The sequence below is a fragment of the Theropithecus gelada genome, chromosome 9, assembly GCF_003255815.1.
Source record: "Theropithecus gelada isolate Dixy chromosome 9, Tgel_1.0, whole genome shotgun sequence".
Classification (NCBI taxonomy): domain Eukaryota; kingdom Metazoa; phylum Chordata; class Mammalia; order Primates; family Cercopithecidae; genus Theropithecus; species Theropithecus gelada.
Window position 1 is genome coordinate 16,514,155 of NC_037677.1, and position 25,605 is coordinate 16,539,759.

General features: G+C 41.6%; 1 protein-coding gene across 7 annotated transcripts in view; it reads left to right on the forward strand.

The window, feature by feature from the left end:
* NRP1 (neuropilin 1) overlaps positions 1–25,605 on the forward strand; it is a 159,067-nt gene that overhangs the window by 65,212 nt on the left and 68,250 nt on the right. For all 7 annotated transcript variants that reach the window (XM_025396077.1, XM_025396079.1, XM_025396076.1 and 4 more), the window contains 3 exons: positions 6,829–7,056; positions 14,295–14,450; positions 16,519–16,685. In XM_025396077.1, coding sequence (XP_025251862.1) covers positions 6,829–7,056; positions 14,295–14,450; positions 16,519–16,685 — 551 coding nt within the window. The remainder of the gene's footprint in view (positions 1–6,828; positions 7,057–14,294; positions 14,451–16,518; positions 16,686–25,605) is intronic.

Sequence of the window (25,605 nt, forward strand, 5' to 3'; positions counted from 1 at the left end):
AGTGAATAGCTTACAGTAGAATAAGGATGACTAAAAGTTCATTTAGGCCAAGTGCGGTGGCTCACGCCTGTAATCCCAGCACTTTGGAAGGCTGAGGCGGGTGGATCACTTGAGCTCAGGAGTTCAAGACCAGCCCCGTCAATATGGCGAAACCCAGTCTCTACTAAAAATACAAAAATTAGCAGGGCATGATGGCGTATGCCAGTAATCCCAGCTACTCGGGAGGCTGAGGCAGGAGAATCACTTGAACCTGGGAGGTGGAGGTTGCAGTGAGCTGAGTACAGGCCATTGCACTCCAGTCTGGGCGACAGAGTGAGACTCTGTCTTAAAAAAAAACCAAAAATTTATAATTTATTTAACCTTGTTTGATTTCACAAAAGACAAAGTGAAAAGAAAGATAAGAGTAATGCTTTTATCCTTTTGTAAAATATATATCCTCATTATAAAAATGTTGGGAAGTACTTTAAAATAAAGTTAAATTACCCATTGTATGGAGGAAGTGTGCTTAAATTGAAAAAAGAAATATATTTCAGCAATCAAAATTTCACCAGTCTGAAGTGTTGGCCAGTGTTACAGGGCAGCAGTCTCCAACCTTTTTGGCACCAGGGACCAGCTTCATGGAAGAAAATTTTTCCACTGACGGGGTTGGGGGATGGTTTCAGGATGATTCAAGCACATTACATTGATTGTGCACTTTATTCCCATTATCATTACTTTGTAATATATAATGAAATAATTATACAACTCACTGTAATGTAGAATCAGTGGGAACCCTGAGCTTGTTTTTCTGCAACTAGACGGTCCCATCTACAGGTGATGGGAGACAGTGACAGATCCTCAGGCATTAGATTCTCCTATAAGGAGAGCGCAACCTGGATTTCTTGCACACGTAGTTCACAAAAGGGTTTGCGGTCCTGTGAGAATCTAATGCTGCAACTGATCACTGATCTGACAGGAGGAGGAGTTCAGGCAGTAGTTCCAGCGATGGGGAGTGGCTGTAAATACAGGCAAAACTTTGCTCGCCTGCCACTCGCCTCCTGATGTGAGGCCCAGTCCCTAACAAGCCACAAACTGGTACCAGTCTGCGGTCCGAGGGTTGGGGACCTCAGTTATAAGGCATACACTCCGTAAGCTTTTTAAAAAGCATTTATTCTTATCTATCTTCTTCAAAAATAGGTTTGATCTATTCTTGAAGTTTGATTTCTTTCGTTAAAAATGCGTCAGCCAGCCATGGTGGTGCGTGCCTGTAATCAGTTCCAATTACTTGGGAGGTTGAGGTGGGAGGATTGCCTGAGCATAGGAGTTGGAGGCTGCAGTTGAGGCTTGATTGTGCCACAGCACTCCAGTCTGGGTGACAGAGCAAGAAGAGCCTGTCTCTAAATATAAATTTAAAGATAATTTAAAAGTAATAAACAAATTAACAACCGTAACGTTTTCTGGTTGTCACTGTTTTTAGCAACAGCCTATAAGTTCCTTTCATGTGTGAAATTCAGCCTCCCTATTACTTATATTTTTAAGTTGGCATTAATGTCTAGAAAACCAATCCAGGGACAGAGGATCAAGATTTGAATGTATTGTCTTGGAATACAGAAGAAAAAGCTTGTTTCGGTAGAAAAAAATCTAACCACATCAATTTCAAAAGCCTTCAGTCTTCTGGGTTCATGACAACTGAGAAAAATTTAAAGGGGAGTTGTTAGGGGCTCCAGGAAACGTTGCAACAACTTCTTTAACTTTCCAAGATATTTGGCTCTGACACCATAAAAACAGGGATAGATGGAGAGAACTTTCAGAAATTTAAGCACATAAGTACTTAGAACACCTTTTGTATAGATAATAGTATACATATGACATCAATATAAACAGATGATGAATGTACATATTTTTAGTGATGAGAACTGTTTGACTTGTTATAGAAGTCATATTATACGTGTCTGTATATGTACACACACACATCTACACCTGCTTGCTTACCTGTATGTGGCACTATCAAAGACAAACGTGTCAGAAAAGGGGCTAGGAATAGCCTTTTATTTTCAGTTTTCTTAGAGATCTGAAGACAGTTGAAGGAGAAAACAGAGATCTGTCAGTAACTCATGAAGAATTCTTTGTGTTCCTTCCAAAGGAACTCAGCTCCCTACGTATCTGTGAGTCTCAGATGTACCAAAGCTTCCTGTCCTACTCTCCAAGCCCATTCTTCAGACTTGAAGTCTTCTTTTGTTCTTTCTCTTCTTGACTTCCCACATCCAATATGGCATCCACTGCTTTTTAATTTTTATCCAAAGGTCTCAAAGACTCTCAGCTTCTCTTCCATGTCACTGCCATTAACCAAATAGGCCCCAGTTGTGGCCCTCCCATGTGACTCTATCCTGCTCACAGCTTCTCAAACAGGCAGAAAGCCACTGTCCTCAAAACGTCCACAGAGGGTCTCTGTCACCCCACTGGGCAAGATTGAGGTCCTGCTCAAAACTTAGCATCAACTGCATAAAAATCATTAATATAATCATTTATGAAAACCTACACACACACACACACACACACACACACACACACACGTAAAAGCGCAGGTCATGAATGTTTTTTCCTCAAAAGTTGTTTAATGCTATTGTAGAATTCATGGATCATTGTTCCTTTGAAAATATAGCACTTCTTTCAGGATGCAGCAATTTCAAGTTTCCTGAAAACACATGAATTACACTAATCATAGTTTAATGCAACCAGAATGGCCTTGAGGTTTCCGGTGTGAGATCACAGTTCTGAGACATTTAGGCCATTCCAGAGTCCCTGGGTTGCATTGTTCCAGGATCATCTTTGCCTGACCGTCAGCAAGGCCAGCCCTGCTTCTTCCTGCCCTCTTGGAGCCGTGTTGGACTGCCCTAATTCTCCTCCTAAGAGCCCCTCTTTTCCTTCTATATGTCTCTTCCCAGATGCTGAAACCTTAGGCCACCAGCCCTACCTTTATTTCCAATCGCCTAAAGAGATTTCTCTAGGAAACCCAAGCCTCCCCACTGATCTCTGTTCCCATCCTTCCCTTGGTCTTCAGGCCCAGATGCTGGAAGAAGCTGCTGCTGTTTCCTATGGGTCTCAGTGCAAGGGGGCTGGGGGTGGCGGGGGTGCCATTTACTGAGAGCAGACTTGGTCACTTGATACATGTTACATGATTGAGAGTTTGTGCATTTAATAATAATTCCGAAGAGAGTCTCTTGACTGTTACTATTCTCCATCCTTATTGTCCTTGGCAACTAAATGGTGGCATTCCTTACAAGTTACTCCTGTTCTTACAAGTACAGAGGAAAGCTCATGTTCACTAACTCCAAATGCCTGTGTGAGTGCCACTCACTCCTAGGCACCCAGGGCTGCTGGCCTCACTCCTGCTCATCTCCTGTGTTGTATATTCATCTCCTGTGTTCTCAAACTGCTGTAAAGAAATACCTGAGACTGGGTCATTTCTAAAGAAAAGAGGTTTGATTGGCTCACAGTTCTGCAGGCTGTACAGGAAGCATGATGTTCACACCTGCTCAGCTTCTGGGGAGGTCGCAGGAAACTGACAATCATGGCAGAAGGCGAAGGGGAAGCACATGTCACAGTGGCCAGAGTAGGAGCAAGAGAGAGAGGGAGGGGAGGTGCTACACGTTTTTTTGTTTTTTGTCTTTTGTTTTTTGAGACGGAGTCTCGATCTGCCGCCCAGGCTGGAGTGCAGTGGCCTGATCTCAGCTCATTGCAAGCTCTGCCTCCTGGGTTCACACCATTCTCCTGCCTCAGCCTCCCTAGTAGCTGGGACTACAGGCACCCGCCACCACACCTGGCTAATTTTTTGTGTTTTTAGTAGAGATGGGCTTTCACCGTGTTAACCAGGATGGTATACGTTTTTAAACAACCAGATCTCATGAGAACTCACTTACTATTGCAAGGACAAGGCCAGGAGGGGATGGTGCTAAACTATTCATGAGAAATCCACCCCCATGATTCAATCACTTCCCACCAGACCCCACCTCCAACACTGGGGATTGTAATTCAACACGAGATTTGGTGGGGACACAGATCCAAACACTATCATATGTATTCACCATGGACTTTCTTAACCCCTTTTCTGCCATTGTCCTTTTGGGAGAAAGTGTTTCTTCGACTATGGTGAACTGAAACAACAGTGAATAAGGAAAATATGAAAACGAATTTTGGTGTATAGTGGAGAAAATAGGAAGCTACAGAATCTTTAAATTAGAAGAGATTTTATTTTGCAAATTCTAAAGTCCAACTCCCGTTTGTCATGCACAGAATTTGAGAACCAGAAAGACTGAGAGGCCACCCAAGTTTACCCAGCCGGTGAATGAATCTCAGGACTGGAATTCAGGTCTCCTGGGGCTCCATCCAGTTCTCCTCCATCACCCCATGGAATGTCCCCATGTTTTGTCAAAATACACAAGAAAACCTGGGATCACTTCCATAGCATGACAAGGGCAAAGTGAAAGCACCGAAATTCACTTGCTTTTGAAAGTATGACCTTAATTCCTGTCATTTTTTTTCTCAATAAATCTTAATCTGAACTGAAACATTTTATCTTTTTAAGAAGGAGAAAATATCAGTATCTGCATGAAATCTTGCTGTTTACTTTGGCTTATAAGAATGTAGCCAAAGCGTTTTTTTTTCCCCAGGGAGGAGTTTGGAGGTCTCCAGCATAACCGTTTCTACACTGTGGCTATAAAATCCTAAAGGGTCCCCAGTAGCATATATGTACATATGTATTTTTTATTTGTGGATGAATGACTCAAATTAGCATAGTCGCTGTCATCTCAGAAGCCACCAGAGTAATTTAGAAACTAAGATTATAAACCATATAGCACATGTCGTAATCTCTACCTGGAACTGACGAGGCGAATTGCTACATGTTACTAACTTTTGAACCAGAATCAAATAGATAAGCATTTGCAGCGCTCATGCTCACGGTGAAGGGTGAGCCGTGTCCAAGAAGGTTTGAGAGGTATTTCAAATAAGTCAGACCTCTGCAGACCAGGTTTACTGTGCCCATCTAAGAATTCTTCTGCATCTGCAATGCCATGGATCCATGGATAGTTGATATGTGCATGAGGAGGAAAGGATTGATTTGTTTTCTCAACAGGCTGCCAGATGCACTCTGTTGGTATTCAGCCTCCTGACCTGAATCACTAAAACTAGAGACCTACTAGTTAACTTTAATCTCTATTGATGTCTAATGAGTCGCCTCTAGTTGTCTGGCACTTTGGGAGAATGTTCAGTTAAGACCAATGTCAACAAAGCACCTTATTTAGAATTGAATCCTTGCATGCCATTGCCAGGGCCCCATCACTTCTGCCTTCAAGCCACTGTGAGAAAATGGTGCAGGAAAAGAGTTGTTGAACTGAACACCCCCAGATTTGATCCTGAAATTCAAAAGGGTAAAGACTTCTCTGATTCACAAGAGTCTCAAGTGTAGCTATTTGAAGATCATAGCAGCAGGTGGTATTGAGGGACTGAGTTGATGTGCTCATGTTGGTAGAGAAGGCAGTTTTGGGGTTTTGTTGTTGTTGCTGTTGTTGTTGTTTGTTTGTTTTTTGAGGTGGAGTCTGGCTGGCTCTGTCACCCAGGCTGGAGTGCAGTGGTGTGATCTCGGCTCACTGCAACCTCTGCCTCCTGGGTTCAAACGATTCTCCTGTCTTAGCCTCCCAGGTAGCTGGGATTACAGGCGCCCACCACCACGCCCAGCTAATTTTTCTATTTTTAGTAGAGACGGGGGTTTCCCTATGTTGGCCAGGCTGGTCTCGAACTCCTGACCTCAGGTGATCCGCCCACCTCAGCCTCCCAAAGTGCTGGGATCACAGGCATGAGTCACCGTGTGCACCCAGCCGAGAAGGACAGTTTTTGAATTGTGTAGTGAATACCACCCTATGCTGGTTACCATGAATTGAAATTGGAGTCATTCATACAGGCATAAGGTCAACCTGCACTATATGCATGGATGCTCTTGACCAATTTCAATGACAAATCACTATAATTTGTAAAGTCTTGGTGGTACTGAACAGTCATTAAAATTACACATTATAAATATATGCATTACACACACACACACACACACACACACACACACACACATCTATTAACATGCAATTTTAGAATGGCGTACTATACTGTGCCTGATACTTCGGGGAAGGTTAGGATGTCAGCATTGATATCAGGTGACTTCCGGCATCATGGCCTGTAATCACAGTTTATCGTGCCCTCACTAACAGCCACACTTTACCGGCCCACCTGTGTCAACACCACTCAGAATGAGTCACTCACCCTTGGTACATGTACGAATTACCTTTCACATTTCGTTTGTCAAAGAGGCATAGGTCACATCTGGCAGAGTTACTAAGTCACTGGTGTAGGAATCTGAAACCCAAACTGCCTCCACTGAATTCTCTCCCTCATCATTATAAATGTTCTATTTCACCAATAAAGGGCTGTCAGCCTCAAGATTTAAAGATTTAAGCTTGAAGGGGCTATAATTATTTCTCTAGGGCTCTGTCGAGATTTCTGCAGCTTACTCATTCATTGTTCCCACATGATTTTATATTTGTCATTTTTTCCCCTGCAACAGCAGAAGTCTTTAAATTGCTCCATACAAATGGAAAGCTAAGGTTAACACAATAAATCTGAACTTGACTTTCCATACCCATTTTACTAATAGGAAAAAGCTGACTAATGCATGATTAGAACAGTGGTTATAATGGTGGGCTTTTATTAGAAAGATGTTCTGTCTTTACCCAGGTTATTTCTTGGGGAAGTTGTTTAAGTGGGATTTTCACTTTACTCCTTTTTCCCTTCTACTCATAGGTCCTGAATGTTCCCAGAACTACACAACACCTAGTGGAGTGATAAAGTCCCCCGGATTCCCTGAAAAATATCCCAACAGCCTTGAATGCACTTATATTGTCTTTGCACCAAAGATGTCAGAGATTATCCTGGAATTTGAAAGCTTTGACCTGGAGCCTGACTCAAATCCTCCAGGGGGGATGTTCTGTCGCTACGACCGGCTGGAAATCTGGGATGGATTCCCTGACGGTAAGAATGACAAGAAGCACCCCAAAAAGGGAAGGTTCTGGAGGAAGGGCACCAGGATTCTTTTACTAGAGTCATGACACATGCATCATTTTAAAAAAATGCTCAAAAGGACACTGGAAAACAAAGCAAAACTCTCTTTATGCAGAGCAGTGATGAAATGTTTGAGCTCAAGAAGACCTTAGTAATTATCTAGTCCAATTCCTTCAGTTTATAGATAAGGAAGCTGAGGCCATGAAAGATTACGAAAAGTTCTTGTAGCTATTTTTGTGATATAATTGAGGTGAACACATAGTTTTTCTCACTAAAGTATTTTGCTCATCCACTGACCTGGCTACTCATCATTAATTCACAGATTGTCAGAGGATGGGCTCTTAGTAATTCCATTATATCAAACCACTCATTTTAGAAATGCAGAGACTCAGGACCTGAGAGGTTGAGTACTTAATAAAATTTTAAGGCTAAAATATGCATCTGTCATGCTACAGAATAAAAATTTGGAAAAGGAACGAGAATGTTTGGGCATTCCAAATTTAGACAGTTTCCCTGTACATTCTCTACAGATTTTTCATCTTTGGGAATTTGAATCACCTCATTACATCATTTATCGTCATTGACCTATCATCTAAATGCATTCATATACCTAAAAAGTATTTCTTGAGCATCTGTCATGTACCAGGCACCATCCTAGCCCCTGTGTAAGCAAAACAATGAAAGGTGCTGCCCTTTGGAGTTTCTCTTCTGCCAGGGAAAATGAGACAATAAACAATGCACATTACAAATAAATGAATTATGTGTGTGAAATGTTAGAAGGTGAGAAGTGCTGTAAACAAATCTCCCCAAATGCAAGCAAGAAAAAGTAGAGCAGAGTCAAGGGATGAGAAGTTAGGAGGGGGAAGGTATAGGGTGAAATTTTAAATAGGGTGGTGAGGTTAGACCTTTTTATTTATTTATTTATTTATTTATTTATTTATTTATTTATTTATTTATTTTTGAGACAGAGTTTCACTCTTGTCACCCAGGCTGGAGTGCAGTGGAGCAATCTCGGCTCCCTGCAACCTCTGCCTGCTGGGTTCAAGCGATTCTCCTGCCTCAGCCTCCTGCATAGCTGGGATTACAGGTGCCCACCACTACACCCAGCTAATTTTTTGCATTTTTGGTAGAGACGGGTTTTCACCATATTGGCCAGTCTGGTCTCAAACTCCTGACCTCAGATGATCCGCCCGCCTCGACCTCCCAAAGTGCTGGGATTACAGGCGTGAGCCTCCGTACCCGGCCGAGGTTAGACCTTATTAAAGAAAACAACATTTGAGTGAAGATTTGAAGGAGATGGAAGAAATAGCCATGTGGACATCTAAATGAAAGTTTTCCATTCCACTCTTGTGAATTAGAAGGTGAATGGCAAAAATACACAGCGAAATTCTGAACAGTGAGGGATAATATCCAATAATTTTTACAGCTGCATTGCTTGTCTTGTGTTTAGTCTGGTTTAATATTAAGATTTCTCTAGAGAACACACATTACACAGATCAGAGAGGATGTCTTGGAAGTCTTCACCATCATGGAGTTAGGAGATGTTTAACTATCTGTAAAACAGAGTCAGATACTATTCTCAAAATAATATTTAAATACATTGTACATAAAGAATAAAGTAAAATGTAGACCGGGTGCTGTGGCTAATACCTATAGTCCCAACACTTTGGGATGTCAAGGTGGGTGGATCACCTGAGGTCATGAGTTCGAGACCAGCCTGGTCAACATAGTGAAACCCCATCTCTATGAAAAATACAAAAATTAGCCAGGCGTGGTGGTGCATGCCTGTAATTCAGCTACTCAGGAGGCTGAGGCAGGAGAATCACTTGAACCTGGGAGGCAGAGGTTGCAGTGAGCCGAGATCATGGCCACTGCACTCCAACCTGGGGAACAGAGCGAGAATCTGTTTTTAAAAAAAGAGTAAGTAAAATGTAAAGGAGATTGCCTTAGTCTTTGAAATGACATTATTATTAGTGAGATTCAATTTAGCTATGTTCCTCAATAGTAAACAGCATTAGAGAAAAACCAGGTTTAGAGAATCCTTATATTGCCATTGGAATAAACGGGTGAGTTAACATCAGTTTAATATCTTCTTTGCTCTTTTACCATATAAACAGGGTTATGATAATCTTATCAAAACTCTTTTATTAAATAATGAGATTTGCCCAAACAGAGTTCTGATTGATTTCCAAGTATTCAATCTGATAATTAGGAAAAGAGTATTATAATAATATTGTAACAATAGTTGGAACATTTTACAATGGATTTATTTGTTCACAACCCAAATTTGCAGCTTTCCTTTCTAGAACTTGCATTTAAATTGACATCTGAAGAGGAGGTCCAATCAACCAACTTATTTAGAAGACTTTCAGAAAGAAGGCACATTGTTATTAGTGTCAAGGGTTTTTCAAAGTAGTAATTTTCTGGCTCTAGAAAATCACTGAGTTGAATCGAGGAACAATTAACAATAAGAGTTATCAGCCTTGCAATTTACACATGTTTTAAACTATGGTGCCTTTCACTTGTTCCCAGAGAAAACTGGCTTTGGAATATGAAGAACGCATTTGTATATTTGTTAACATTTACCTGGCCTCATTCAGCCTGTACCTGCATAATGATTTTCTTTTTTAGGCAAAACAAAACTGCATCCTCCTGGATTTTTTTTTTTTTTTTTTTTTTTGGTCAGTGACACTAAAAACATTTTTGTCATAGTAGTTCAACACACATAGTTCCTCTGCCAACAAAATTGCTTTTAGTCTTTCATATCCTTTCCAAAAAGGATATCCCTTCCAAACCAGAAGGTGCAGAAGGCTTTTAACCATCAAGTGATTTTACGTTGCATTTTATCATAAACATTGAATTAAATGACTAGGTAATTGAAAGCTATCCATTGATTCAAATTGACTTTGAGGAAAAGCAGTTTACTCCAGAACTCAAAATTCAAGGCATGCGTGTTGTGAATCCCGCATCTCCGTCTACCACTCTGTTTGAAGCTGCATGGATTCACAAATGGCAACTTTGAAAAAAATTGGTGGAGGTTTACATATGGGCTAAGGCCAAGAGCACAGCATCATTGCCCAGGTAGATGCTGGAAGTGTTGGTGCTGGATGATGGGGCCGGAAGTGAATGCTTAGCTCACATCGCATCGGTGCTGATGACGTCAGCCTTCTGCCTCAGCTGGCAAAAGGGGCTGGAACTGCAATTGTTACCTGTGTTCCAAAAATTATCAATCATTTCAGGAATACATTTCATAATAGCTAGATTGAGTTCTGCTTGCTTTTATTTACTTCTACATTTAATTAACCTTCTAAAGACTAATTTAGAAGAGAGAGATATAAATATGCCAATTTTTTTCTGGGGAAAAGCTACAAAATGTATTTTTGGTATTCCAGATATTCCACACCAAAAAGTCTATTAATTTCAGAAAAGTATAGACAACCTATCTTGTACCTTTGAAACGAATCCCTTTTTTGTTTACTATTCAAAATACTTCATTTTAAAAGGATACCTTTAAGCCAGGTGTGGTAGCTCACACCTGTAATTCCATCACTTTGGGAGGCCTAGGTGGGAGGACTGCTTGAGGCCAGGAGTTCAAGACCATCCTGGGCAACATCGAGAGATAAGACCCCGTCTCTACAAAAAAAAAGTTTAAAAATTAGCTGGACACAGTGGCATGAGCCTGGCGTCCCAGCCCCTCGGGAGACTGAAGTGGGAGGATCACTTGAGCCCAGGAGTTCTAGGTTACAGTGAGCTATGATTGTGCCACTGCACTTCAGCCTGGGCAACAGAGTGAGACAGCCATCTCTAAAAAAGAAAAAAACAAATTTTAAAATACCTCTTTGTAGTAGATCAGCACTTTTATTTTTTCACATAAAAATGTGGCAGAAAGCCAAATCATCTGATTCTGAGATAAGGTTATAATTATTGGAGAGATTAATGGGAAAATGCAAAAGATGTGGGATCACCATTGCCCATTGTAGGCACATATTTAAACAGCACAAATACTATATTCCTTTCACATCTGAGAAGATATGATCATTCTAGCTCTCCTCTTCCTGAAGCTTGGCACATGTTGCTTGCTAAAATTCTGCAATAATTCAATTTTTGAATTATACTTCTGCTTTTGTGACCGTTTTCATTCATCTCCTCGGCCCTTGGGTTCACAATAACAGAAATAGGAAATCCGATAGCTATGTTCATGTAAATACACAAATGAGCACACACACGAGACGGATAAGAGTATTTCATCCACTCTCGCTCAGATCAATATTGCATTAGCTTGCTAGGCTAAGGTCTCGCTGTTGTTCAGGAAAATTCAATACTTCTTTGTATTATAGTCGAAAAAGCCTTTCACTGTCGTATCTTGAGGGCTCCTAAAGAGAGTGGCACGCTGTTGTCCGGGGGCAATGTTCTAGGGACAGAAGGCAGATTTACCCAGCATGTCTTAAACATTATAAACCAGTGAGTCATGGAGACTCTCTAAATTGCAAGTCTGCATCAGACAAGTTCTCTTCTGTTTTCTCTTTCAAAGAGATTCCCCTTCCGCCCTCCCCAAAGGAATTGGGTGATAGTGGCGGGGAGGATCAGCCGCCTGGGCTTCCACAGGGCGATCACAGCTTTGCTTGCGAGCTTGTATTCCGGGGGAGGTCAGCGGCTGTGGCGATCAGAGAATGACCCCAAGGATTAGGGCTGTAAACGTTTGCCCACAAACTAAAGAAAAAACATCATGAAGCCACACTAATGGAATTTAAATGAGGGAAAAAGTAGTGAGGAAGTCTGAATGGACTCTAAGCCTTCTTTTTAATATTGCAGATCAGAAATGAGATTCTTTTTTAGGAAAGTAAAGACTTAAGTGTATGCTTCTAGCAAGATATTTTCATGTGTATGTTATGGACAACTTCGTGCTCCAGAGATAAGAAAAAAAAAAGTGTTATGTTACTACTAGGGCCACATCCAGAATGAAGAAAATCTATTAAATAGCAAAGAACCACTACCTGTAGAAGAATTAGAAGCCAGGATTAAAGCTGAAGAGAGACAAAAAACAGCAAGAGTTTCGTCTTCTGAGATTCTTTCTTCTGCCAACAGAGAAGTCTAATATAACAAAATTTGCTCCCATAATGCAAAGCTATTGTCCGTGTCAGCGTGATGCCCTGTAGATAATCCGTATCAATCCTCCCCACTGGGTCATCCTCCTCGTTTTCTTCATGATAAAGCAGTCTAAGCACACAACCTGTGTGGTGCCTGGAGGGAGCGTGAGGGGTTGCGATAGAGAGAAAACTCTGAATTCACTCAACTCCATTATTTTCAACACATTGAGAAATTAGCAGGTATTGTTCAAAGCAGCCCATTTTTGCACTAACTCAAATAGGTGAACCATTTTGGTTTACTTTAGTTATTTTATTTTGTTTGGGTTTGGTTTTTGTTTTGTTTTTTTTTTTTTTTAAGAGAATTGGCCAAGAGCTGAAAACCTGTCAGCCGAGGATCTGTGCAATCCACAAAACAGGGGCTCGGATTTGCTGCCTACTAGGAACGCAGCTGGTACTCGGGGCTTTAGGGAGACCAGTTCTTGTGAGGTTCACTTTGGCAACCACATCTGAAGTCTCTCCTGGCCTTCATCCGCCGCGTCCTGCATCCATACTGTACACACTGGCCTTGAAACACCAGGTCCCTGTTGAAGGCCCCTCCCTCCAGGGACATGTCCACCTAATGTGCTTCTTTAAACAAAGCAATCATTCTTAGTTGAAACGCACAGAACCATGGATTTCTTGGAGGGGAAAACAGTCCACACCATATTGTCCTTCTAAACCCAAACCATCTGGTATGTTTTTACCATATGTGCAATGAAAAAACCTAGAGGAAAAAAAGGACTTTTTTGTATGTGGCTTGTCGATGATCAGGACAGGGAAGTGGAAAGATTCGCCATCCAGAGGAGTTCTACACTCTTCTCAAGGCAACTTCCAGTTTACTCATTGCCAAGGTTTGCTTAAAGCACTTGAACAAAGGTGTGGCCAGTTTAAGTCAAACAGCAAATTGCTGTATTGATTTTTGTGTTTTTTTGAGACAGAGTCTCACTCCGTCATCCAGACTGGAGTGCAGTGGTGTGATCCTGGCTCACTGCGACTTCCACCCCCTGGGTCTTGCCTCAGACTCCCCAGTAGCTGGAATTAACAGACACTGCCCACCACACCTGGCTAATCTTTGTAGTTTTAGTATAAACGAAGTTTCACCATGTTGGCCAGGCTGGTCTCGAACTCCTGACCTCAAGTGATCCGCCCACCTCAGCTTCCCAAAGTGCTGGGATCACAGGAGTGAGCCACTGCACCCAGCCATCAAACAATTTGACTTTAACATAAATTAGTGGGTGTTCCCAATCATTCGCCTCCTCAAGTCCCCTTTATTTCCTGGTGTGCACAATCAAATGGATGCTTTTGGTGATTTCTTGGCCCCTGGAAACAAGTCACCTCTCAGTTAGGAGAGAAAAAACTAGGACAGAAGTCAGACAGATGCATTTTTATTTCATTTAGATTATAGGTTGCCATTATTTATAAATTATTGGTATATGTAGTCTCCAACTTTTTACATAGTTACAATGATTTGTCTTCACATAAAGCCCTGAGTAGGACATAATCCATTGTCCTTTGTCCAAGCTTGGGATGTTTATCATAATAAGAATCCAGGGCAAAAAGATAGCATGAGGAAGCCAATCACAGCTCAATTGTGGATCAGACCCCTGGGACTGATCGGACCACAGGGTTCCCTGGACATCAGCGTCCCCAGAATCTCCCCTAGGGCAAGAGAGGCGAGGACAGGTAACTCAGAAACCTCAGTGACCACAGCTTAGCAGGAATCTGTTGGCGCTGGGCTGTGTATACAGTTTTGCCCTGCCAATGGGTACCAAGGTGCCACTTCAATAGCCTAAATCTCATTCTTTGCAATTGAAGCAAGCATTTTGATTCTGTTCCTGAAAACAGTTCTGCTCACTGGGGAATGCGGTGATGCCTGTTACTGCCCTCCTGAGTACACTTTAAAATCTTCTCTGCAAACCCAATCCAGTATGTTCACTGCAAACCAATTAACTTAGGGAAGCCTTGCTTTGGGTTAGAAAACACTTTTGGGTTCTGCCGGGACCCATGTTTGTAAATGGTGGTTCTTGCATCTGCTGCAGGAGAAAAGACATTCTGACATTGTCTGTATTCCTCCCGTTCCAGTTGGCCCTCACATTGGGCGTTACTGTGGACAGAAAACACCAGGTCGAATCCGATCCTCATCGGGCATTCTCTCCATGGTTTTTTACACCGACAGCGCAATAGCAAAAGAAGGTTTCTCAGCAAACTACAGTGTCTTGCAGAGCAGTGTCTCAGAAGGTCAGTGTTTATTCATTTTGCAAAGCCCTGTGGTAAATACTCAATGTTATTCCTGCTCACACACCTGCGGCCACAAGAAGCACTAAAGTAATGTGTTGTGAACGTGCGTGCCAGGTATCTGTTTTTCTCTTTTAAATTTTTTTTTCTTTTTTAATATCAATAGGAAGAACTATTTGCTGTGCTTTCTTCATAAAATTGTGGGTGAGAAGCCTGCTTGGAAGCCTCTGAAATTATGGGAGAAAGTGGGAAATGGCAAAATAGTGCCTTGAAACAATGAAATGTGACTAGAGCATCTACCTGGCACCCTCCAATGCATACAAGGCTGAGCATCATAAGAGGACAGGCATCTTTCCCAGACAATAAGAACAAATCTGCAGTAGTTCACCGACAGAGCAGTCACAAAGTGTGGATAATGCAGTGGTTTGGTTGTGGAAGATGCTGGAGGAAGCCATTATGTTTTTTGTATTCTATTAAAATACTCAACTCAGCTAGCTCAACCCTTCCTCAAAGTTTTTGTGGTCTCTAGGTCTTTTAAAGGCCCAAGAAAAAATCTGAAAGAACAAAGAATAAGGCCAGGACTTGTGGCTCATTCCTGTAATCTCAATGCTTTGGGAGGGCGAGGCAGGAGGATTGCTTGAGGCCAGGAGTTGGAGATCAGCTTTGGCAATATAATGCAAACTTGACTGTACTAAAAATTGAAAAGTTAGCTGGGCATGGTGGATCATGTCTGTAGTCTCAGCTACTTGGGAGACTGCGGGAAGATTGCTTGAGCCCCGAAGTTTAAGACTGCAGTGAGCTATAATCATGCCACTGCACTCCAGCCTGGTTGACAGAGTGAGACCCAGTCTCAAGAACAACAACAAAAAAGAACAAAGAATAAATTGTTTGTGCAATTATCAGCTCTAGCTCCCAGGCTGTAAAGTAACATAGGGAGAGGACAAGGGGTGTTTGGAGAGGTATCCTACAGATATGCTCATATCTTCTACAGCAGATCTCACTGGAAAATAAAGAGGCCAGTGAAATTTCAAAACCTTATTTGTATTTTATTTATTGGATTAATTGATTTATGTATTTTTGTGCCTGTAAATAATTGTTATATTACAAATAACAAAGCTAAGCTTAAAAATATGAAACCATTGCAAGGAAACCTTGTATGCCCTAAAACCTTATCTGTTATTGATAGAAAATTCAGAAAATGGGGAATTTTGATTAGCTGAGATTTTCTGGGTGGTTGAGGATCTTCCCTTTAATCTCTAAAGCTTTTTTCACTTGTGTACTTTGGATTAACATTTTCCTAAAACTGAATGCTCATTTTCCCAGTATCATCAAACTGAGGATGTTAGGCCTCAGAGAATATAGATTTTGATGTTTCATGGTCACTGTTGTGAGCATTTTGATTTTGTGCTCTAAAACTGTGGTGCTTTGGGGCCATGTGACAGTGCAGTTTACCCCCAATGCATAATTGCATGTTTTAATAAGCTAATTATGTTAATAGTCATGATCAGGCCAGAGGCGGGGCATAAGAACAAAGGAAGTCAGGAAGAGGTGGTCTGGGTGCCAATAGTAGAATCTGAAAGACAGGAAGTTAGATCTACCATCCTTTGAGTATGAATTGTAACTAGACATAGAGTCTTTTTTCAGTTCTCTTTGATATTAAAAGAAATAATTTAATACAAAAATTTTATTTTAAATACAACTTTTTGTGTGTACCCATATGACAGGTAGAGCCATAGATAGTTATAAACACACACACTCAACTGTGAACATAAATCAGAATTTTCATCATTTCCTGGTACATTTCAAATAGTCTTTTTGTCAACCTAAGTCCACTTGGCAAAATTATTAATCACTGTATGATCTTGATAACCTGATTTTTAAATATTGCCATGAAAATCCAAGTATCAGTGCTATATTCCAGTAAGTCCCTTACTACCATCTTTTTAAAGAATTTTGAATGAATGAACTCTTTGGTTTCTCAAGTTAAAAAAGAAAAATGCATCTTTTTCTTTTTAAAATTTCATTAAATCCCCTATGTTTTGATGACTTTGGGCCCTGTTTTTCTCTTCAGATTTCAAATGTATGGAAGCTGTGGGCATGGAATCAGGAGAAATTCATTCTGACCAGATCACAGCTTCTTCCCAGTACAGCACCAACTGGTCTGCAGAGCGCTCCCGCCTGAACTATCCTGAGAATGGGTGGACTCCCGGAGAAGATTCCTACCGAGAGTGGATACAGGTATGCAGCATAAGATCAAGCCTATCTAGGACTGAATAAGTTTTTGACTGTCTAGAGAGGGTGTTGAAAGAAAGTGGTACTGTGCCAAATGGCCTCCAATGAAAAGATAGGTTAATGGCCATCAGGTATACATCACTGCAAAATGAGCGCATCACTACACGATCAGAGAAAAGCAGGCCCAGATGACATCCCTGAAAACCCATTTATCTTCTCAGATACTCACATACTACTCTTCCGAGAATGTGAGTACAGGTGTCTCACTTTGATAACAGCTCCAAGATCTGATTTTTCCCAACTACACACTGTCTGTTAATGGGCTTCCTATTTTGACATGTTTTTATTTCCTGGATGAAATATATGAATCCTGTTTATAGACGTGTATGAAATAATTGTTTCCAAGTATAGATTTCTGTTTGTTCAGGGTAGGAGAAGGGAAGGAAAGGTTGGAGTGTGTTTTTCCACGTAGGTCTATATAGCACACATCCAAGAAGGGGTTCGGTTGAAGGCACTCTCCGTTGATGAGATATCTATGTTTAGGCGTGAAATGTACATACCTGTGTCCTCATTAGTGATGCTGCCTCTACTTTCCTCGCTTTGTTCTGACACTTCCCACCGTCACTTACACATCCCCACAGATACCTTGTCTGCCCCACATCCCCACCACTGACCCCTTTTTCCAGCCATCTGCCCAGCCATCTACTCCCTCTCATCCCTGGCACCACTCCTAATGCCCACTTGCCCAACCTTGATATCTGGGTATTCCCACCCAAAGGCCTGATGCTGACAGTCCTGAGTTTTTCACTCACTGTTAAATGAAACATCCATAGCTGGATCTGTGGGTTAAACTGTGGGCAAATTATACAAAAGATTATTTGCTGAAGGATCCAGGCTTCCTTTTCAGGAGAATAGTCGGAGCCTGTCTTACGTTTATTGCTAGATATAAAATGACTAATTCCCAGAGAGAGTTTCCAAGCAAGGGAAAAAAAAAAAAAAACACAAGATGATTAATCCTCTACTTTCCACATCTATTGCTGCTTCAGTCTTTTAAGCACAAATACCAGATTTTGTTTTACTTTGGAAAGGTCAATATTAGTTTAACATACACTTAAAGTGAAATGGCCTATTACAGGAGACTGAACTCACGCTAACCTCCAACACTGAGAAACATGTCGAGGGTGAGAAAAGATGAGACGTCTACCTTGGGATTGCTGAATCCATCTCTAGATTAAGTCAGAAACGAAATGAATTTGCCTGTGTCAAAATAGCTCTTGGTAACTTGTTTTCCCACATCCCCAAACCAACAAGCAGTTCAGTATGATTGACAGATGTGCCTCTCCGGGGAAGCTTACATTTTGCAGCACTAAGCATGTTTGTATGATAATGAAACAGGAAAGGTCTCCTTGTCTCCCTCACAAGACGTGCGATAGGGGTGTGGCTCGCTTCTTCAGTGCTCCTCTGCTGAAACCTCTAGGGGAGCATACAGATGGGCAGGCTGTGGGGCTTCGACCCCACGGCAGTGTCTAAGGCTGAATGTTTACAAGCCGCAGCCCCAGTGGGCGCGTGTTACAGGTGCTCTTCTGGTTTGCCGTCTATAGGCGGCTTGTGTTCACCAGCTCAATTAGACCCCCTTCTTTATCACAAAGACAGAGGGATTTCTGTATCCCAGGGTTTCTTGCCTTGGTGTGCAGGAAGATTCGGATCACACGTGATCTTGGATAATGAGTGCAAGGTTTTATTGTTGAGGGGGCCGGAAGGGAGATGGTTTTCTCCTGGACTCTTCTCCAACAGCTCCGCGCAAACTCCACGTCGTTCCGCCGATGCCTGTTGGTGTGCTCTTCCACGGGTGGGCTCTCGACCACCAGCCACTTGTGCCTTCTTCCCCCATTGTGTTCCTCACGATGTCCAGCCGCTTGTGTATCTGCCCGCTAGGGTCTCGGGTTATTAAAGGCCCAGGATGGGGGCGTGGTGGGCCCGGGTGGTCTTGGAAAATGCAGCATTTGGGAGGGAAAGTGGGAGTACCTGTCCTCACTTTGGTCTGTGGGGGTGGAGCGCTAGCCAAGGACTCTCCTTTCTCTACCCTGCACTTCCCTTCCCCCTTCCCTATCATTTAAAGGGACCATGCTCCTCCCTTCCCAGCACTCCTGTATCAGTAACATAGTCCCATTCTTGGGAAGCTCTCATTAAGGTAGAAATGGTGGTCTTCAGGAGCTCTGAAACTGCAACTGTAGCAATTCTTCTGTGCAAGGCAATTCTCTTGTCAGTGAAAACACTGAGACTACATGGCCTCTCACAAAGCATTTGTCAACAGAAGAGATTTACATCATTCTTTGGAGTTAGACACAATCTGAGATTGCCCCAGAAGAAAAAAAAATCTCAAATCATCCATCTCTTTTTGCCAAGGAGAAAACATGATCAGGAGAAGCAAGGTACCTCAAACTCCCAAAACTAGAGGGTTTTCTTGTTGCTCATGCCATGTTCTATGGCTGGGCCAGCCGGGGTCTGCTCCATATCTTCTCACACCAGGACCCAGACCTGGGGAACAGTGTCCTCTGAAATGTTGCCTGCCCCAAGGCAGAGTGTATTAGTCTGTTCTCACACCACTATAAAGAACTACCCAAGACTGGGTTAATTTATAAAGGAAAGAGGTTTAATTAATTCAGTTCTGCATGGCTGGGGAGGTAACTTAGAATCATGGCAGAAGGGAAGCAGGAAACTTAAAATCATGGCAGAAGGGGAAGCAGGCATGTTTTACATGGTGGCAGGTGAGAGAGGCAAGGGAAGGAGGAACTTCCAAACACTTATAAAACCATCAGATCTTGTGAGAACTCACTCACTATCATGAGAAGAGCATGGGGAAAACCGCCCCCATGATCAAATCACCTCCCACCAGGTCCCTCCCTCAATGCCGGGGATTACAAATCAAGATGAGATTTGGGTGGGGACACAAAGCCTGACCATATCACAGAGGGAGAAAGATCACAGCTCATCGTGATGGTTCTCAGGTCTCCCTGCTGGATCACTTCCACCCACCTTCACTGCCAAAGCACATCACAGAGCCACACTTAACTTCTGAGGGGCAACAGGAAGCCATGGCCCCATCTGGCTAGAGGGAGGAGAGCTTAAATGACAATTGTCCTACTCATAGGACATTGATCCTTTATTGAGTGCACAGAATGTGGCCAGATCTATGCTAAGTACTTGACATATTTTTTATCTGATCCTCACTGCAATCCTGGGAAGGAGGTATAATCATCCCCATTGTAAAAACGAGGATGCTGAAGTTCAGAAAAATGGGTAAACACTCAAGGTCACAGTTAGTGACCTAGTGACCTAGTGACGGACTTGGAAACAAGGTCTATCGGACTCTAACACCCACTTGTTTATATTACAGTATGCAGGATTTTTACCATTTATTCCCATTCATATACTTTCAAGTGTATTTTATGACATGTCCATCACCTCCCTGCCGAATCACGTTGAGATGGGTTGGGTGCTTCCTGTTTCTAAGCCTAGCATGCAGGGACTTTGCTGCTCCATCTCTCTGAAAGGTGAAAGTCACAAAAGCTTAGCTTCAGGTTCACCTTGAGGTAAAATTACCGTTTTTCCCCTTCCGAGCTCAGCAGGCTCATTTACATGCTCGTTGTGTCTGTGTACAGGGTGGGTGCTGTTATCATCCACCGATCACCTAATTATGAATAATTTCATGTGTTTCCAGCTTTTCTGAAACTCCTTGGAAGTGGTTGGCTTGTTGTTTTCATTAGATAGATGTTTTGTAAATTAACCAACAAGTACAGCATAATTTAGACTGAGGGCAAGAGGCACATACCTCTAATCACAAGAACCTTAGCACACATACATTTCTATTTATATGCACATAAATATGCAGATAACGTTTGTTTTCGTTTTCAGATTTTTCACATTTTGCGTGAAATATGCCCCCACAAAACAAGTTGCTGTAGCAACAACAAGTATACAAATACTTTCATGTGTTAAATTAATAAGGCAATATTGGAAGCTGACTTTCCATCAAGACAGGAACAAGCTTTGGTTCCCATTGTTTTCCCTAGGAAATTACTGAGTGGCATTAAGAAAAAAAAAACAATGCATCATTAACTGTCGATATGAACGTCCACATTGGAGCTTCCTGTGAGATCTGTTGTCTGCCAGAAAGCTTAAAAACAAGTCAAGGAGCCTGTTAGTGAGAAGGAGCGTGAAGGAAGTCCCAGTGTGAAGGTTTGCACACAGTCACATCCTGCTGAAAAAACCACTTCATATCCTGAGCTGCTAAAATTCCCTCATTGTCAATGGCAGAGTTAATCACACTATGAAATTTGCCTGCCCTGCCTTTTTTTCCAGATTATTCCATTCTGTATTCTGTGTCCCAGAGCTGCTGATCTTATTATTAATTTCACCTTTTTCCTTCCTTTGTTTCTGGTTAATCATTCCAGGATGCAAAATACAGACTGTGTATCAGTGGTACGATCGAAAGTCTTCCTTTTCAAGCACATCATTAGAACCCAGGCCATTACGCTCATTGAAACTGAGTTTCTTTTCCCATAAAATAAAGATAATGTAGCCTTCACTCCATTCAGGCTCTCTCAGTCTATGATCTATGAGTCTCAGAGAAATGCAGTTTCAGTTTTTCCTTTTCATTTCTGCAAACTAAGTACACAGTGTACTGCGTCTTCTGAGGAGACGTTCTCAAAGATCCTGAACGTAGCCATTGACACGCAAAGCAGAATTTAATTCGTTAATTATTTCAATGTTTTATTAATGATAGTGTTCACCACGCTGTAAACAGATTTATCCTTCCAGCTTTAATTAAAGCTCTTGGGAGTGCTTTTCTCAAAACAACTGTGACTTTTCTCTGATTAAAATGCCAGGAGACCAAAGAAAAAAAAACAAGAGACGTAATACTTGGGTGGGATATGAACTTTGTTGTTCGAAAAAACAAAAATAGCACCAGGATTACCACACCCGCTAGTGACTTTAGAAATTAAATTACTTGACAAATCAACTTGAGCTGAAACTACTCTTCTCCAAATTTAGGGGCTTTTTCTCTTGTGGAAAAAAATTGTGGTACTAGAGTATGTATGCCTTCACTTATTCCGGAGGAGCAGAGAGCGGTTGACTTCTAAACCACATCCTGTTTGGGTTGGTAAATCAGCCCTCTTATGGATTAATCAGACAGAAGGAAACCTCCAGGAAGACAGTCTGTAGGTGTAAGACCACATCAACAAACCCTTGAGGCAAGAGCCTCTTCTTTCTCCACTCCGTTTTCTAGTGCAGATGTTAATTCTGAGGTATGAGAAGAAGGAAATTTCCAGAAAAGAAGGACTGGAGCCAACCTGCTGAAGAAGCTTATTTTCGTGTTTCCCTTTTGCCTTATATGTATTTCTCAAATAATATTAAAGTCTTCCCCATTTTCTCTCTGAAGGAACTTTGGAAGCAGATACCATTAATGAAAGCCCTTAGTGTGGTAGGGAGATGGGCTGAATGGAATTGAAACACACACAGTCATGTTTAGTCACTTGAGACAACAGTGTCAAAAGAAAGTAAATGCACTTCCTCTAAGTTCAACATGAGAAACTGGTCCAATCTAAGTAGCCTTTAAGTTTGCTTTAAAGATTTTAAAATTAATTGTGACACATATTCTAACAACAAAATCTTATGTTTCCATAGCACTCTTCCCTTACAAAAGCACTTTTGTTTTGAGACAGAGTCTCGCTGTGCTGCCCAGGCTGGAGTGCAGTGGCGCAATCTTGACTTGCTGCAACCTCCGCCTCCTGGGTTCAAGCGATTCTCCTGCCTCAGCCTCCCGAGTAGCTGGGATACAGGCATGCACCACCACACCATGCTGATTTTTGTATTTTTAGTAGAGACGGGGTTTCATCCCATGTTGGCCAGGCTGATCTTGAACTCCTGGCCTCGAGTGATCTGCCTGCCTCGACCTCCCAAAGTGCTGGGATTACAGACATGAGCCACTGCGCCTGGCCAAAAGCACTTTTTATATACGTCCTATTTTAATCTTACTAAGTGAGATCAGTTGACCAGAGATTTTTACCCCCATCTTCACATGAGAAAACTGAGGCCCAGTGGGGTTAAATAGTTCACCAAAGTCCTGACTCCGGAGAAAGACATAACTTGTGAGAAATCTCGGTCTTACACAATGGACGTGGACATCCTTCCTCAGACTCAGGAAGCAAGACAGCAGGCACAGAAGAAGTCAGACCGTGGCCAGCACGTGCATTGCCACTTGCCTCTGGATCTGACACCCAGTCAGGGTGCAGCCGAGGCTTGCAAAGCTCTTTGGCCACTCTGATTATGTTTTTCACTGAGTGCTCTTGCGATTGAGGTACACTGGAGAGATACCCTCATGCCAGCTATTCGGAGATACATAACGAATCCTGGCATCAGGCCTGATGCGCCACAGACCAGACTGTCAGACACAATCAGGTTTGCCACCCTCAGCCCTGGGGTCCTTCCTTCAGTCCTCCGAGGTTTCCCGTCCATACACTTCACCAACATTCCATCCACAGCAGTGAGTTGTTGCTTCTGGCAACTTCCAAAGTGGCTCTGTCATGATTCAAAACTTGAATTGCCTGTTACAACTTGCTGAGAATGGGCATGAAAAATAACACAATGGCATAGACGTGATTTCAGGAGCTGAGAAGGGCCTGCCTGGACTTCCTTTAAGACCAAATAGAGTGAAGTAACTTATGAGCCCTTGGAAATATTTCCTCTGAAAAATGGTAGTATGATATATTTTTATCACATTTCAGGTGGGATGAGTGAGTGCTGACATATTCAATTTGAAGAATCTGTTACTTGAAACCCTTGTTTTATCTTTAAAATCTCCTCACATTGGAAGTAGAAACTGAAGTAATTTACCTTAAAGCTTTAGAATGTCATTTGTTTTAACACGTTTCATATACAATTTTCTTTTCTGCTAAACTTTGTGGACAAATTTTTTATTCTCTGGTATTAATGGGTTGAGTGTGGAACAGGTATCACCTTGATTTTTTCACAAAATTGCTGGTTTCTCACAGGTTTTGTTCGTAGTGTTGTATTCAAAATTGGTTCCACCTGCTAAATTGACTGATCCAGAGCGTAGATAGGGCCAGGTTATCCTGATTGTCAACACTCTGTGCCTATAAACCAGATACTTTAGGGGGTGTATTAACTCATTCAGATCATTAGTAAATTGTCAAAATTACATTAAAATGATACTTTATAAATCTGTGAGTAGCGAACTGACAGAAATAGCTCACTGGGTTACCCAAATGTGGAATGATGGTTGTAAAATACAGTGTTGGCAAAACTAGGTAAAATACAGCTGTTCAAATGAATGTGGATTCCCCAGGTGTGCTGTGCTGTGTGTGCGTGTGTCTGTGTGTGTGTTTATTGCAACTAATACTAACATGCTGTTTCAACCTAAACATTTATCTGGAAGGAAGACAATTTGTTTTAAAAACAAAATTCCCCAAGGTGAGCTTTTGGTGCTTACCCTGATTCTGCATTGACTTCTACTTCCTCCATAAAATAAATGCTTTACATACTAACCATTAATGAAGCAGAGGTCTGTTACCTATGACTGAGTTTCCACCCAGGAAGTCTGTTCCAAAATCTACAGTGTCCTGAGGAACTTTTCCTAATGTCGTCCTGGGACCATGGCTTTTTACATCACAGGAAGTCATTTGAAGGGAATATGTAGGTAGAGATGGATTAAATTCTAAGTGGTTTTGTTTGTTTGTTTGTTTTTTAAGGAGGGTATGATTTGGGGAAAACAGATGCACACATGAGAGATGATTATTTGCAGATTTTTAACCAATTGTTTTGTTTCGTAGAAATTACCAAAAAAAAAAAAAAGAAATTACCAGGATGATTTTAACCATTTTGGTCAAGTTGACTAATTAATTCGGCTTAAAAAAATCAGTCCAATGATTATACTAATTTCTTGTCAACACACCTTAAAGAAAATGTATGATATTTGAAAAAGCCTCTTAGATTTTGATGATGAAGCATCACCGAAAAGACAATTCTTCAAGAACCACCACTGTTCAGGTAGAATTACTCTTACAAATAAATTACCTGTGTAGCAATAACTTTCCATTGTACTTACAGTTTTTGGTTTCTTATTGTTTGATGCAGCATCTATTTGAAACAAACACTCATAGTTATAGTCTAGAGAAGAATTTTTTTTTCTTTCAGGGATATCTCAACTTTAAGGCTAAAAGGGATACAGGCATCCTTTTGTCTAAATCCCTTATTTTGCATAAGTTCGGAGGTTAAGTGATTTGAAAGACCACAGAGGAAGTTAATGACAGAACCTGGACTAGAATCTTAGCATCCCTGCTCCTACTCCATTGTAACAAGATGAAAATGGATTTCAGTCTCTTTTGAGGCTGGTGTCGTGAAGACCAACTAAGCGTGTTTAAACGTGAGCCTACCCCTACTTATTTGCTGACTGGCAAATGGTGCCTATGAAATTGAACAATCACTGCAGAAGCTTTAACTTACGTGGTTGGACTACATCTAGAGCAGGGTTTCTTGGTCTGAGCAATACTGACATTTTGATTTGCATAATCTTTTTCTTTTGGAGGGATTGACCTGTCCAAGATAGGATGTTGAACAGTGTCCCAGGCCTCTGCTCACTAGAAGCACATAGCATACATACACACGTAAGTCATAAAACCCAAAAACTGTCTCCAGACATTGCTAGATATCCTATTGAGGGAACAATCACCCCCGCTCGAAAACCGCTGGCATAGTAGATCCTAAAATTCTAATCAAGTCATTTTTTTCATATAGTCATCCTTTTGAAAGAAAAAGTTCATTGCTGTTTGGCTGGCTTTTATCACTTCTGGACTGCTTGTAGATATTATTTGAACAGAACCGTAGCTCTTTTGTTTTCCAAAAA